General features: G+C 44.4%; 1 protein-coding gene across 1 annotated transcript in view; it reads left to right on the forward strand.

Moving 5' to 3' along the window:
• Nucleotides 1-13,310, forward strand: part of LOC119177874 (kelch-like protein 10) — a 44,514-nt gene extending 31,204 nt beyond the window's left edge. The window contains exons 6-8 of the mRNA XM_037429061.2: nucleotides 6-114; nucleotides 8,934-9,266; nucleotides 11,867-13,310. Of these exons, the coding sequence (XP_037284958.2) occupies nucleotides 6-114; nucleotides 8,934-9,266; nucleotides 11,867-12,142 (718 nt within the window). The 3' untranslated portion in view covers nucleotides 12,143-13,310. The remainder of the gene's footprint in view (nucleotides 1-5; nucleotides 115-8,933; nucleotides 9,267-11,866) is intronic.
• The last annotated feature ends 408 nt before the right edge of the window (nucleotides 13,311-13,718 follow it).

Genomic DNA, 13,718 nt, shown 5'->3' on the forward strand with positions numbered 1-13,718 from the left:
ACCAGGTGCTACGTGAGTGTTGCGGTGCTGGATGAAATAATCTACGCCATGGGTGGATACGATGGTCGTCACAGGCAAAACACGGCAGAGAAGTTCGACCGCCGCACAAATCAGGTGAATAACTTGTCTATGCTCACTCAATACGCATATCACTTATTAGTACTTACGTGCAAAAACCAGTATATCATCATGAGGCTGACCGTAATGGTGACCTTCGGAAATGTCGACCACCTCGGGCTCTTTAACTATAGCGCTGACATTGCCGAGTACACAGACGCTTTGCGCAATCTAAATTCTAACGCCCTGGCAAGGATCAAACACATTAACTTCGGATGCGCAGCTGGGCACCGTAGTCACTGTAACATCATGGCAGATCACCACCTTGTAGTTAATCAACAAGAAGTTCTAAAATATGGCCCAAAGCGATTCTCCGCCAGGGGTCACTGGATGTTAATGTAGTACCTAGCAGTGCATGGCCTTTAGTTCTTGGCTTGGGTAATGGCGTACTCCCGCAGAAGCGCTATAGTGACATCGGAAACCTTTACAGACTGTGGTTGAGACATAAAATTAGGCCTTTCCATACGTTAGCTGCTGCAAGCGTCAAATGGTTCTGTATAATATGTGCCACACAACAATGCGTGCAGAGCAAGAACCATCGCTTATTAGGGTAAAAACGTGCTTGTTGACTGAAGAGTAACTGCAAATTCATGGTGTGTCAGAAATTTCGGGTCCAGTAAAACAGTGCATTAGAAGCGAATCAATCCGTAATTGTCGCGCATATGCCCTGTAATAAGTCACTATGAGCCGCACGGGCCTTCTCGACCCGGATGTCTTTATTGAAGGATTGCCCATAAAAAGCTGACTCTATAATGGAGCCATTAATTACTACTTGAATGTTCACGACAACTGAAGACAGAAACCTGTCGGAGGGGAGATTCATGTGGCCCACATTGTCTCCAGGTAGAGTTACCAACTCTTTAACTCAGAAGGAAGTCTAACGGGTAGCCCCGCCACGGTGGTCTAGTGGATAAGGTACTCGGCTGCTGACCCGCAGGTCGTGGGATCGAATCCCAGCTGCGGTGGCTTCATTTCCGTTGAAGACGGAAATGCTGTAGGCACGTGTGCTCAGATTTGGCTGCGTGTGTTTAGAAAAAGTGGTTAACGATTTCGAGAACTCGACTATGGGAGAGCCTAAAACCGTTCCAGAACTAGAACAAGCGGTGACGATCGCTTTTATGGCAACAATGTGCACGCTAGAGAATCCCAGGCGGTGGAAATTTCCGGAGCCCTCCAATATGGCATGTCTTGTAATCATATGGTAGTTTTGCGACGTTAAACCTTACATATCAAGCGTACTAGCTCCAACACAGTTTACAACAGATTCGACATATGACAGTTTTTGCTGTTACTGTTATGCTGTTTCTGCGTAGGCCTGTCACTTTTAATAAATATCCCCACTTTTACTAGAGTCACTACAGCAAGGGGTCACTAATTTGAATAAAAACGGGGAGGGGGACTGTCCCTAAAGCTTCGCATTTAAGAGTTCAACACGATAGCGATATCTTGCACCTAAGACGTACTGCAACCACTTAGTTCTTGCTTTTTGTTGTGCTAGTTTACTCAAGAAGCTGTAATCGAAAAGTTGAAGGTGCTTTGCGTCAGTGAAGCTTCAGCATATGGCTCCGTTCTGTGTAATGGGTAGCATGCTACCATCCACGGGCAATTATGTCGGGAAGTGTTTTCGAACTTGCTGTTCATGTCCTGAAGAGAATAAACGCAGTAATGTGTGGGCCTCTTACATTGGGTATGCAGCTTTAAACCATGAATGCATTATGACAATCACTTGTTCTGAGGACCGACGACAATATACGCATGTACCACGTATTATTACTGCTATATTACAACTTGTATTGTGAAGCATAGGAATGCGTGTGTTTGTAAAGCATGAAACTTACATTCACTGAATTTCCAAGCAGAGGAAGTTATATTAATTGTATTTGGAAGCAAACGTGTGGCTGTGTGGTAGAACACTAGCTCGCCACGCAAACAACCTGGGTTCATTCCGCATGCGGACCCGAAAGACTATATTACTTCTTTTTATTGCATCTTTCATAATTTGGTCAGTCATGCACACGATGAGGATTTTTCGCCTACAACCAACGACGCCCACGCTGTTACCGATGCCAAAACCGACGCCCATGACCGCCTTTCAGGGAAACGAGTCCTACTTTTTTAAGCTTCACACGCGTACAATATATGCCAGGACATTGAAGCAGACCATGGTTTTTACTCGCCTTAGGGGACAAATTACTTTATCTGTGAAAAACGGGAAACTAAAGATTATGCTTTCTTACAGTATTGGAGTATATTTTGGGGGTGTACTTCAAAGAACAATAAAAAAGGAGTTACCTTCAACTTTTTACGGTATAAAATTTCTGCTCATAGTTGACAAAGAGGGAATGCCTTTTTATTTAATTATACTATGGGGCCTTCACTGTTTATAGCAGGCCCAAGTGGCGGGATTTCTTTGCGATCAGGATGCATGGCCAGCACGAATGTATTTCCGCGAAAGTATGGCCAAGTTTTTTGAACAGCAGAAAACTCAGAAGATTGTACCTGAGTGGTTGTCTAGTACTCTTGGCAGCACTTCGAGAATTTTAGTTTGAGTCAGAATGTCACTGCTTGTTTCTGTTATTCTTGTGGTTCGGTGTACGTGCATATGAACAAGCAACAAAGCGAAAATAAAAGAGCTCTTCAATGCTACCGCGCTATATCTATCTTCATCTGCACTGCAAGCGTCTTCTATTGTCAAAATGTTGCACTGACACATCTGTTTAACGAAAAACGAATATGCGTAGCGGTTCGTTCAGACACGACAAGGGCTGATTTTATCTTTGTGATCGGCGCGTTCATACACACCATCGGGCATTTCTAAGTAAATGGCTCTTCCCTTTTCTGTTTCGTTATTTAAATATTTGCTTATGCCGCAATTTCTTTTTAATGGAATGGCAGCAACTACAAGTTCAAATTCTTTTTGATTTCGTGGAGCCATTATTTTAGCGTACCAACGCAAACCAAATCTGACTACTATGTGTTGAATTTTCGGAAGTCTATCAAACTTGCTTGCAATGTGTCCAACAGTACATGCATGTGTTGTGGTTGGTTGAATGCAAGTCGGGTTAACCGTGTTTCTAGGGCAAGAATCCGTGCATTTCAAATTCCTTTCAACATGACAGAATGTTTCGACGGCTTTGGAAACCGCGTTAAACACGTGATCACTCAAAGAACAGTCATGCGGCACTAACACACCCAAGTAATTCTACGTAAATTCTATTGCTGTATTGTTGCTCAAAAATGACATTTTGCATGAAGAAAACATGGCCGACCCTCTGTCGCAAGACTCGGTATATCAAGAAAGTGATACGTGCCTTCCCATATGTACTTAGGCACTTATTGTGCAATGCTTCACCGCATCGGACATAAGCTGACCACGCGGCTCCAATCGCGGATATAAACCTTCATACGAAAGAGTACGTAAAGCATTGTGCAAAGTTGCACGTATACTTGAGATTCAATGACGATGCATGCCCGACTCAAAGGCATGCACGCTTTGCATACCTCCCCTCATATCGCAAAGCCCCCAGCTGATTGATCAACGTGAAATTGCCAGAGAAAACAGTTTACTCTGATATATACGGGCACACCACAAAAACCAACGGAGAATACAAATATTTCTGTGAGTTTGCTGACTTCACATTTGTTTATTTAAAAGAACTGCGTGACATCTCTGTGAAGTTTCACAATCACAATTTGTACTGTCTCTAAGAGTGCATTCTAAGCGCACAAGCCCATACCGAAAACTCAAATCAGCCCGCGCTGAACGTCAAGCACTAAACTTACCGCGTGCTCAGATTTGGGCGCACGTTAATGAACCCTGGGTGATTGAAACTTCCAGAGCCCTCTACTACGGCGTCTCTCATAATCATATGTGTGGTTCTGGGACGCTAAACAACACATGTCAAACCATCGAACACCAAACGTAGCCATGTATTCTGAGCCAAAAAGAAAAGGAATTCCCGCAAAATAACTATGAAAACCTGACTGACACATGGCGGTACACTGCACCAAAGTATACCTATGATATGTCTACAGCGTTAGAGTGGGTTTAGAATTAAGAAAAACTCAACGCATACTTAAAGTGGGTGATTCGCACCAACTGACTTCGCACAGTTGAGTCTAATATGTCTGTCGAATACAATAAAATGATGTCTTTTGTCACAACTTGTTGCTCTTAACGGGCGTATCATGAAGAGCTTTCCTGTTACTATAATAGTTATGGCATCAGAAAACCCCACAACCGCTCAAGTAAACCAACACCGACGGTCATTCTTCAAAGGAAAGTGGTTCACAGCCCTACGCGCTCGTAATCACAAGAGCGTGTACGTTAAAACAGATGCTCTCTACCTCGACGAGTCTGCCCTTCTAGAGCAAACATGAGCGTCGCGAGTGACTGTAAACAAACTGACACGGGGAGTGGTCTCACGTGACGGCATCTCGCCAATACCGATGCTGCGTCAGCCTCGGAGAGGTCCGAGGAGGAAGAAGATAGAGAATGCGCGTGTATAACCACTCTGGCGCGTGCTCTGGTATGAGTGGACACCGCTAGTCGCACTGCGCTGCTCTCAATACTAAAAGCGCTAACTCCTCTTTCTCTAACACACACAGTGCAGCCGCATGAATGAAAATATGTGCACGAGTGTGCCGGAGGTGAGGTCTCTCACCTCCGGCACACTCATGCACATGTTTTCAGTATAAGATCGAGCGCCCTATTTAGAACTCTACGTCGACCCGTCACTGCTTCGCACACTGCTCAGGGTTTCCTTTGGGCGAGATGTGGGCTAGTATTTTTTAATTAAAATTCGCTTATATTTTACAACCTCATGTTCATCACGGAAATACGTCAGTGGACGCCCTCAGTGTTCCAGCACTCCTAAGGCTTATTCATCCTCTCCCCTGAGAAGGAAGCGCCAAAGCTGGCCCCATGCCACGAGCGCATCATCATGAGCGTGCCATGTAGTCTTGCTCATACATCACACGCTTCTCATGATTATCATGTTTGCACCAGCCATATATTTTCGCCATCCATTCACTTTCTGTAATACCAACCTTGGTATACGTGAGGCTAGCAAAACGTCCGTGAGCGGACCATGAGAGTGGCACGTAGTCATCACTCATGACTTGCATGACAAGGACGTCATTATTTTCCGGTTAGAGTCTGGCACTGTGTTCGCCTTGCAGTCATCTCATACCATACCAGTTCTCCACCAAGACATGTGAACGAAACCACCGCAAGAGCAGCAAGACCATGAAATGTAAACGAGGAAATTCATGGCATACATAGCTTTGTTTTCATGTTAGGACTATTCAGGTGTGCTCGCTATACAGTTATGTTATGCCATAAGAAGCTTGGTATTGATCCCATCATCGAAATGACCAGGAGAGCGAAAAGTCGTCGTCGGCGGATAGATAGATAGATAGATAGATAGATAGATAGATAGATAGATAGATAGATAGATAGCTAGATAGATAGATAGATAGATAGATAAATAGATAGATAGATAGGTAGATAGATAGATAGATAGATATATAGATAGATAGATAGCTAGATAGATAGATAGATAGATAGATAGATAGATAGATAGATAGATAGATAAATAGATAGATAAATAGATAGATAGATAGATAGATAGATAGATAGATAGATAGATAGATAGATAGATAGATAGATAGATAGATAGATAGATAGATAGATAGATAGATAGATAGATAGATAGATAGATAGATAGATAGATAGATAGATAGATAGATAGATAGATAGATAGATAGATAGATACGCTCAAAATCACCGAAGTTCTCTAAGAAATGCTTGACATTTAAAAGTTGCTCTGTGCCAACAGTGTACACATGAAATGTCTTGCGTTTTTTTATAGTCGTGCAGGGGCGTTCAATCGCAAGCAGACGCGAGCTAGAATCTTTAGACCAAATTCAGCGTCAATTCAGTAACGGCTTCTATGGATGCCGCACCACTTTTTCTGATTCTGCTCTCGCCGTTAACTACTACAGCTATCACAAACATCTCTCACTGCAACGATTTATTTATTTAATGATCATGGACTTTAGTGGTCGGAATAGATATCTATCCCTAAACATTCATGTGAATTCGTTGGAATATCTACTATAGCTATCAATAGTCAATATGCTATAACTATCAAATGTGAACGTACATCATGCAAGCTCTCATATCAATTTAGAGTAAGCATTCAACTAGAAACACCCACTCCAACGTGCGAGCGAGAGCCATCGCCATACACCCTAGTCGATGATTATTTTCTTCTCAAGGTTGTTTTTAAATATTCGCTGGCAGTACGTCAACAAACGTGGCTGAACACGCTATCTAGAACCGAAGAACCGAATGGGGATTACAAAGAACATAATGATCTCTTCCCTTATTACCTAATTCGCTATAGGCCAGGCCTATCTACACAGGATGCTATGAAAACCATTAGGACTCACATTTTAGATAATCATACCAGAAACACCAGGGCGATCCTAGGCTTGGATATAAAAAAGCCGTTTGATATGTTCATCATGATTCTATTTTGCATGCGATCTCTAGTCTCAATTTATAGGTTCCTATTTCATGCGTTCGTCAGATCCTTCCTGAGTGGTCGAAAAGCCATTCTTAATGTTGGAGATCTAGAATCAAATATGCAAATGCTGGGAAATAGGGGCACACCACAGGGATCGGTTCTATCACCTTTACTTTTTAACGTCGTCATGGCTGGTCTCTCCAGGCAGCTTTCTGGATTTTCAGATGTTGGTCACACAATCTATACCGATGATAACACCATTTCGTGTACAGGAAGAAGTGATGGCACCGTAGAGGCTGCCTTACAAGAGGCCATCGACCCTACCGAGAGTTTCCTGGAGGACAAAGGCCTTTCCTGCTGTCTGGAAAAGTCTGAGCTTTCCCTCTATAACTCGTTTAGGAAGGGCCATCGACCGCGAGGCTTTATGCCACCACTAGACCCAGACATCCACCTTCGTACCAAAAGTGAACAATCAATCCACAAAGTCGCTTTCATTCGGATATTGCGTATGGCACTAGAGGCAACGGGCACCTATAACATCACAATTCAAAGGTTAGCAAAAAGACAGATAGTGTTATTAGGCTCACAAGGCGGCTGGGTAATCAAAGGGCAGGACTATCAGAGGAAAACTTGGTCAGGCTAATACATGCTTTTCTGCTGTGTCATTTTGCATATGTGGCGGCAATGCATGCTTAGAAGAGAACGGAAAGGGACAAGCTTATTGCAATAATTAGACGAGTGGTAAAGAATGCCACTGGGCTCCCCAACTACACCCACACCGGTTGTCTCCTGCAGGGGGGAATTCATAATACAATGGAAGAAATCGCGGAAACGCAAGAAAGGGCACAGGTAAATAGGCCGTCTGGCTCAAACGCAGAGAGGATTATTCTTGTGGTTATGGGTATGCAACCAGCTCAGATTGGTGTTCTGTACCAAGGGTTGACGAGGGACCAGAAGAAAAGCATCGTTGTCCCACCTGCCCTACGGATTGCGCATCCCCAACGAAATGATGGAAGGAGGAAAGCGCGCACTCGGGCCCATCTCCGCCAAGTCGCGGATCTCGACGGGGGTGCCTGTTTCATAAACGCAGCACAATATGATGACCAGAGAGACCGATTCACGGTTGTGGCAATCAACCATGAAGGGGTCACAAATAATGCGGCGTCGGTATGCACCAGAACTGCTAATGCAGTTGAGCAAGTTACCATTGCCTTGGCTCTTTTAAATCAGCGTCATGAACATATGCTTAGCAATTATACAGCTGCCATTCGTGCCTTCAGTGTTGGAGCTGTGAGCAGAGAGGTCGAAAACATACTTCGCGAAACGTCGCTTGCAACCCGTACCCTTACATGGTTCCCGACTCATATAGGAAACATGAACGGAGGAATTATCAATCTCAATGAGTTGGCATTCCAGGGCGCGAGGGTAAGCTGCCCGCGGCCATAGAGGACCTTTAAGACGAACTGGAGGTTTCGTAAACAGGTATCCGCCAATTATATACAATGAAATTGCCAAACATTTTGCTATGGATAGGAAAATCTTTCCACCTCCGCATAGGAAGTTAAACAGGGCGCAGGCCCTTACATTGTGATTACTTCAAACAGAAACGTACCCTAACCCTGCCTTTCTCCACAAGCTTTACTCTGAGGTTTATTTAACCAACTCGTGTATAAAATGTGGTGGTTTAGCCACGTTACATCACATGATCTGGGAGTGCCCTTTGGTACGCGGCACCAATACAGCATCGTCCAGAAACAAGGGAACCCGCTCTCCGGAGTGCGGACATAACATTGCAACTTTGGGCTGTCCAGAGGGCCCACGATGCGGTGCTAGGTCTCGGCCTTACTGTTCCATTGTGGAAGCGGCCCGCTGTCTGCTAGGGCGCACGCCTTCGGACTTTCACAATAAAGTTTTCCCAAACTAAACCAAATCGAGTACGTCAGTTATCGGTTCCCTCTCCATCTGTGATCATTCGCTTTGGATACAAAACTCATGGTAAAATAATGCAGCTTAAGATGATATAGAAGACATCACTTGTATGTCTCAACTGTTAGCACTGGATATGAGTTTCCCGAATGTCGCACATTCGTGCCCTACTTGCAGCAAATGCATTTAATGATTTTTAATGAATTTTCGTTTGTGGCTCGATAACTTTACCGCAGTTCAAAAATACAACTCATCTTTTCTAAGCATTTCTTTGCTTCATTGTCATTTAGACTCGTTAGACTGTGTCTATCAAACAAGAAACGACCCCTCGATCAGTCTTCGTTCGTTCATTCGCAGTGGACCATGATCTCGCCGATGAACATGCAAAGAAGCGATGCGTGCGCCACCGCGCACGACAGCTACGTTTACGTGACGGGTGGCTTCAGCGGCAACGAGTGCCTCAGCTCGGCCGAGAGGTATGATCCGGCGACTGACCAGTGGACCATGATTGCGTGCATGCGGTTCCGGCGCAGCGGTGTGGGCTGTATAGGCTTCCGCAACTACATCTACGTTATCGGCGGCTTTAACGGCACCAGCAGGTTGGTCTCTGCTGAGAAGTACAATCCGGAGACCAACATGTGGAGCGGCCTTCCTAACATGTACACGCCCAGAAGCAACTTCGCAGTAGCCGTGAGTAGTAGCAACGTCAGCACTTTGCATAGCACTTCGTGTATATATATATTGGCCGACCGAATTAGCTGCACGACTGAAATAATTGAATTTTTTATTTCTGTGAATCCTGCCCCTTTTTTATCTTATATCGTCTTTTCTTGAGAATGACCGTATCTCCGGGTACATGACAAGGCCGTGGTTCTCAGCTTGTGATCATACGTCAATAAATTTACAAATTATATGCAACCTAACAATAACATACGGCGTAGGAATAAGGTTTCTGTATTCTTAGACGTTACTGATGCTTATGCGAAAGCCTCATTTTTTACACATGAAAGTCGTCCTGAGAATCACCTACCGTTTCTACTCGTTGACCGTGTGTTCAACGTGGATCATGTTTTCTAGCGATATAAAAGCAATAAAGGAGACTTGCGCCTTTCTTACTTATGTATTCCAATATTCCAATACGGGCTGTTGCAGTATCGCGTCTTAGATTTATTGTAAACAGCCTTTCTATGACAAGATTCACGTTAGTTCGTGAGACGGCTGGTAGGCTTGTAGAAGTTGGTCATGTTGATTCTTATATTCCCGTTTAACGAGTCTCCTCTTCGAAGACTTAACCGCTTAAATTGTAGTAGCAAAAGGCCGCTGCATACCATTTGACGCAGCCGTAGCCTTGAGAGCTTCCGTCTTGCTTGCTATGGCAAATTTCGTCGTAGGCGTCATTGAAGGGAAGGCGCTCGCCGACTTTTTTTACCAAGACCAAGATATACGTCCTCTATGTGGACCACTGCTGCTGCATTGTCGATAAGGACGATTCCCTGTTTCTCGTATATCTTTTCGACTATATGGAGCCTGCCATACAGTTTGCAGCATAATATGAGTGTGGCAGCAGCCTTTCTCTCCTCGATACCCTGGCGAGCCATACCGAAACGAGTCTGCGGTTCATTGTGCACACAAAAGCAACACTTACTGCGCACCACCTGAATTTCAATTCGTGCCACCCAGCCTGTCACAAGCAATCAGTTAGTTTCTTCCCTAGAGACGCACGCAACAATGCATTCGCTCAAGTGAAAACGCAATGAAGAAAGTGTTTCAAATAATACATCGAGAATTATTGACGAACGGGTACCCGATATAAGAATGTAAAAGATCGTGTCATCCCTCCCAATAAATTCCAGGTCGGGTTGTTTCGAAGGCGTGCCGCCATCCCACATGTTTCTCGGGTCAGCAAAGTGCCAAGCCAGATTTATGAACAATTTAACTTCGCACTGCACACATGCCACCCAACAAGCTTTAAAAATCAGCTTATGAACGCTAAGAGGCGTGGGGAAGGGAGGAAGTGGTTCTTAAAATTTGAAAAGACAAGTGAACCCCGCAACTGTCTGCAGCTAAGTGCGGCACCTCAGCAGTGGTTCACAGGTGAAGGAGACTGGGGGAGGGGGGATAATACACTTGAGCGAAGAGATGAATGAGGAAGCAGAGAGCGAGCGATGAGACCAAAAAGGAAGGGGCGGAAGGACACAGATCGTCTACCAAAAACACTTGGCGCGAATTTTCTAAATTCGCTCACGCAGTCCGCTTCCATCAACAAAGTCCGGCAGGGCTGAAAGGGCACGCTTGATTTGCGCGCAGCCACTGTTCGGGAAAGAGGGGCTTACTTGTTGTCCGAGGCAGGCTGAGAGCTCCGTAGTTTGCGAGCATAACTTGTCTGCTCGTGTCACCAGCCGGGCAATGAAGCGAAGAATCACGTAGACAGCAAGTGAGAACTTGGTGTTGTCTATAAGGGGCCATGAGCAGACTACAGCTGCAGTTACATCGACGAAACTGCCTACTTGACCAGAAAATTCAAGGATCACCACAACACAAATAGATTGGTTGACTAATTGATATTGATTGATTATTTAATTGATTGATTGGTTGATTGATTTGGTGGATGGACGGACGGATTCCCACTTGTTTGGCGGCCTTCGCTGGTGATCAAACACCGTAAACTAGCGCTTTTCCAATACGTCTCTCCTTTCCGAGTGTGCATTCATGCTTGCGCAATTTCTAGGTGCGAGTACGCTATTTAGATGACTATGTCGGCCTATTTCACAAAATTTCAAATTTGAAGTTAGAGCGCCAACTTACAATCGAAACTGAAACTGCCTTCGGTTGTAAATGTCAGTTTTAACCTAAACTGAAACAGGCCATAAATAAGGTAAACTGTGGCATTCTTAAAACAATGTATACATTCCTTCCGTGCCTGTACATTATGACGTATTTGTTGTGTGGGAGCCTCACCATCCCCAACAATTTGCGGAGAGTTTTTTGGAAAAGGAAAGATCCCAGACTATTGTGTGAAGCTAGCTCTTCTAAGTAGCTTTGAAGCGCTGCCAAGAAGTCACCTTTACAAAGTGAAAATGTAGAATGAGATCTGAGGTATTCAATATGCTTTCTTTTTGTTTTTGTTTATAATATTTTGCCGCCTTATCTCACGATGGTCTACCTATGTTTAGGTCGACTTACGATTATGTAAATACTATATTGTTGCATATGTTGGTGAAGCCATCCCCAGTTAGGCAGGCACCCTAACTGCTTTTTCTTTTTTCGACTTCATGTTCTACTTTCATTAGATAATCGACAACCTGGTCTTCGCCATCGGTGGCTTCAACGGTGAGAGCACGACCAACCTTGCCGAGTGCTACGACCCGGCCAATGACCAGTGGTATGAGGCCACGGACATGAACGAGTCCCGTTCGGCGCTTGCCGCCTGCGTTATTTCTGGCCTGCCGAATATCCGGGAGTATGTCCACCAGCGCCGCGATAATTTGATGGAGGAAAAGCGCCTGAAGATGCTCGACATCCTCAAGCATCGAGCGCGTCACGCCCACCGCGATAAGAACGTGTGAAAGTGGACCGAGAAGAAAAGAAAAATTCGCCCATGAACGCAGCCGCAAAGACCGACGCCACCGCCCCCCACCCTTGTTGTAGTCACACGAGGAAACTCCATTGGAGTGATGAACGTTATTATTTATGCGTCTTTTATAGCAACGTATTTCGTGAACCTAAATCGTGCGTTCTGGTATAAGATGGACGCTAAATCACGACTGCGCTAATTGTGTCTAGTTGTGTACAATACACGAAATTAGTATGCATTCAATTATATTTGGTAGGAGATAGTTATCGCCTGTCGAAGTGGTATCTTTATTATAATTATTATTACTTTATTTGAAGTTTATTATTTTGCTTTACACTTGAACAGACTGTAATAGTTACTGCCTCTGAAATTAGAATAAGTTTATTCAAAGCATATTTAACTCGCTTTGTTCTGTAACAAATGTGTGCAGTGAGTTAATTGTAACAATATTTGACACGTGCTGCTAATATAGTAGTGATCACTTCAGGCTCTCCAGGAGATTCTCGAGGGCTGAGGTCTCAAACAAATGTCCCGCAGGCCTATTGCGATCAACAGTGTGTTTGGGGTAAGCAACAGATAAGGGACTGGTCTCAAACATTTGGTGTTTTCGAGGAGATCATTTTCACAAAATGAACCATATAGGGTATATTATACAGGGTAGGGGGGCTGTCTTAAAGAAACTTTAGGTCACAATTTGTATAAACTGGCTGCTACGCCAATAACAATGTGGAAGCACGCGAATAATTTCATCAAGAACATAAAATGAACTCGAAATTTTTCTACACAATGAGAAGTCCACGCATACACTCCAACCTTCCACGATGTGAAGATCTTGGGTAGAAGATAGAACGACCCGAGAAAATTTAGAATAGTTTTTTTTATTATCAAAGAAACTAGTAGTGCTTAGGTTAGCCAGACATCTGTTGTGTTGTTCACCGCGAAACATGCCTTTTTTTCGGTGGCACTGTTCATATGCCCCCCCCCCCCCCCCCAGCGTGTCGGATGTCACGTTTATGCCTAAATGTTTGAAAGAGCATATGTATTCAGAGACTTCAGATTTCTATTAGAGTTGGTAGCAGCCCCATTGTTGTGTGGCTCTGTGTGTCCTGTTGGTCTTTTCACACTAAATCGTGACTATTAGACTGCAACAGTGTACACGGCCACGTGCTCGAACACATTAAACAACTATGTTTTCATGTTTACGTGCTGCTGAATTGTACTTGTAAACGTGCACTGCGCATGCTACGAAAAAAATTAGCAAATCCCACGTACAGAGGGAATTGATGATATGCGAAGCACGAATCGAGGAAGGTTTGCATGTGTCGCTAACCTTCGTCATTCATTGACGTCACGTAACACCAGATTTGGTATATCTGGAGCTAGCGAAACGGCCTCGACTGCTTCACGAAGAGCCCAATATACTTCAACGTAACATTGACGCGCACGCACGCTGGGCACAGCGACGCTACGTTAGAAAAACGCGAGCAAAACGCAACCGGACGGCAACCGGCGCGAAATGTGACATGCTGCATTTGGCACCAATGGCATTAGCAAGACAGCACTGCGCC

This window comes from Rhipicephalus microplus, chromosome 1 (assembly GCF_043290135.1).
Source record: "Rhipicephalus microplus isolate Deutch F79 chromosome 1, USDA_Rmic, whole genome shotgun sequence".
In the NCBI taxonomy this organism is placed as follows: Eukaryota; Metazoa; Arthropoda; class Arachnida; order Ixodida; family Ixodidae; genus Rhipicephalus; species Rhipicephalus microplus.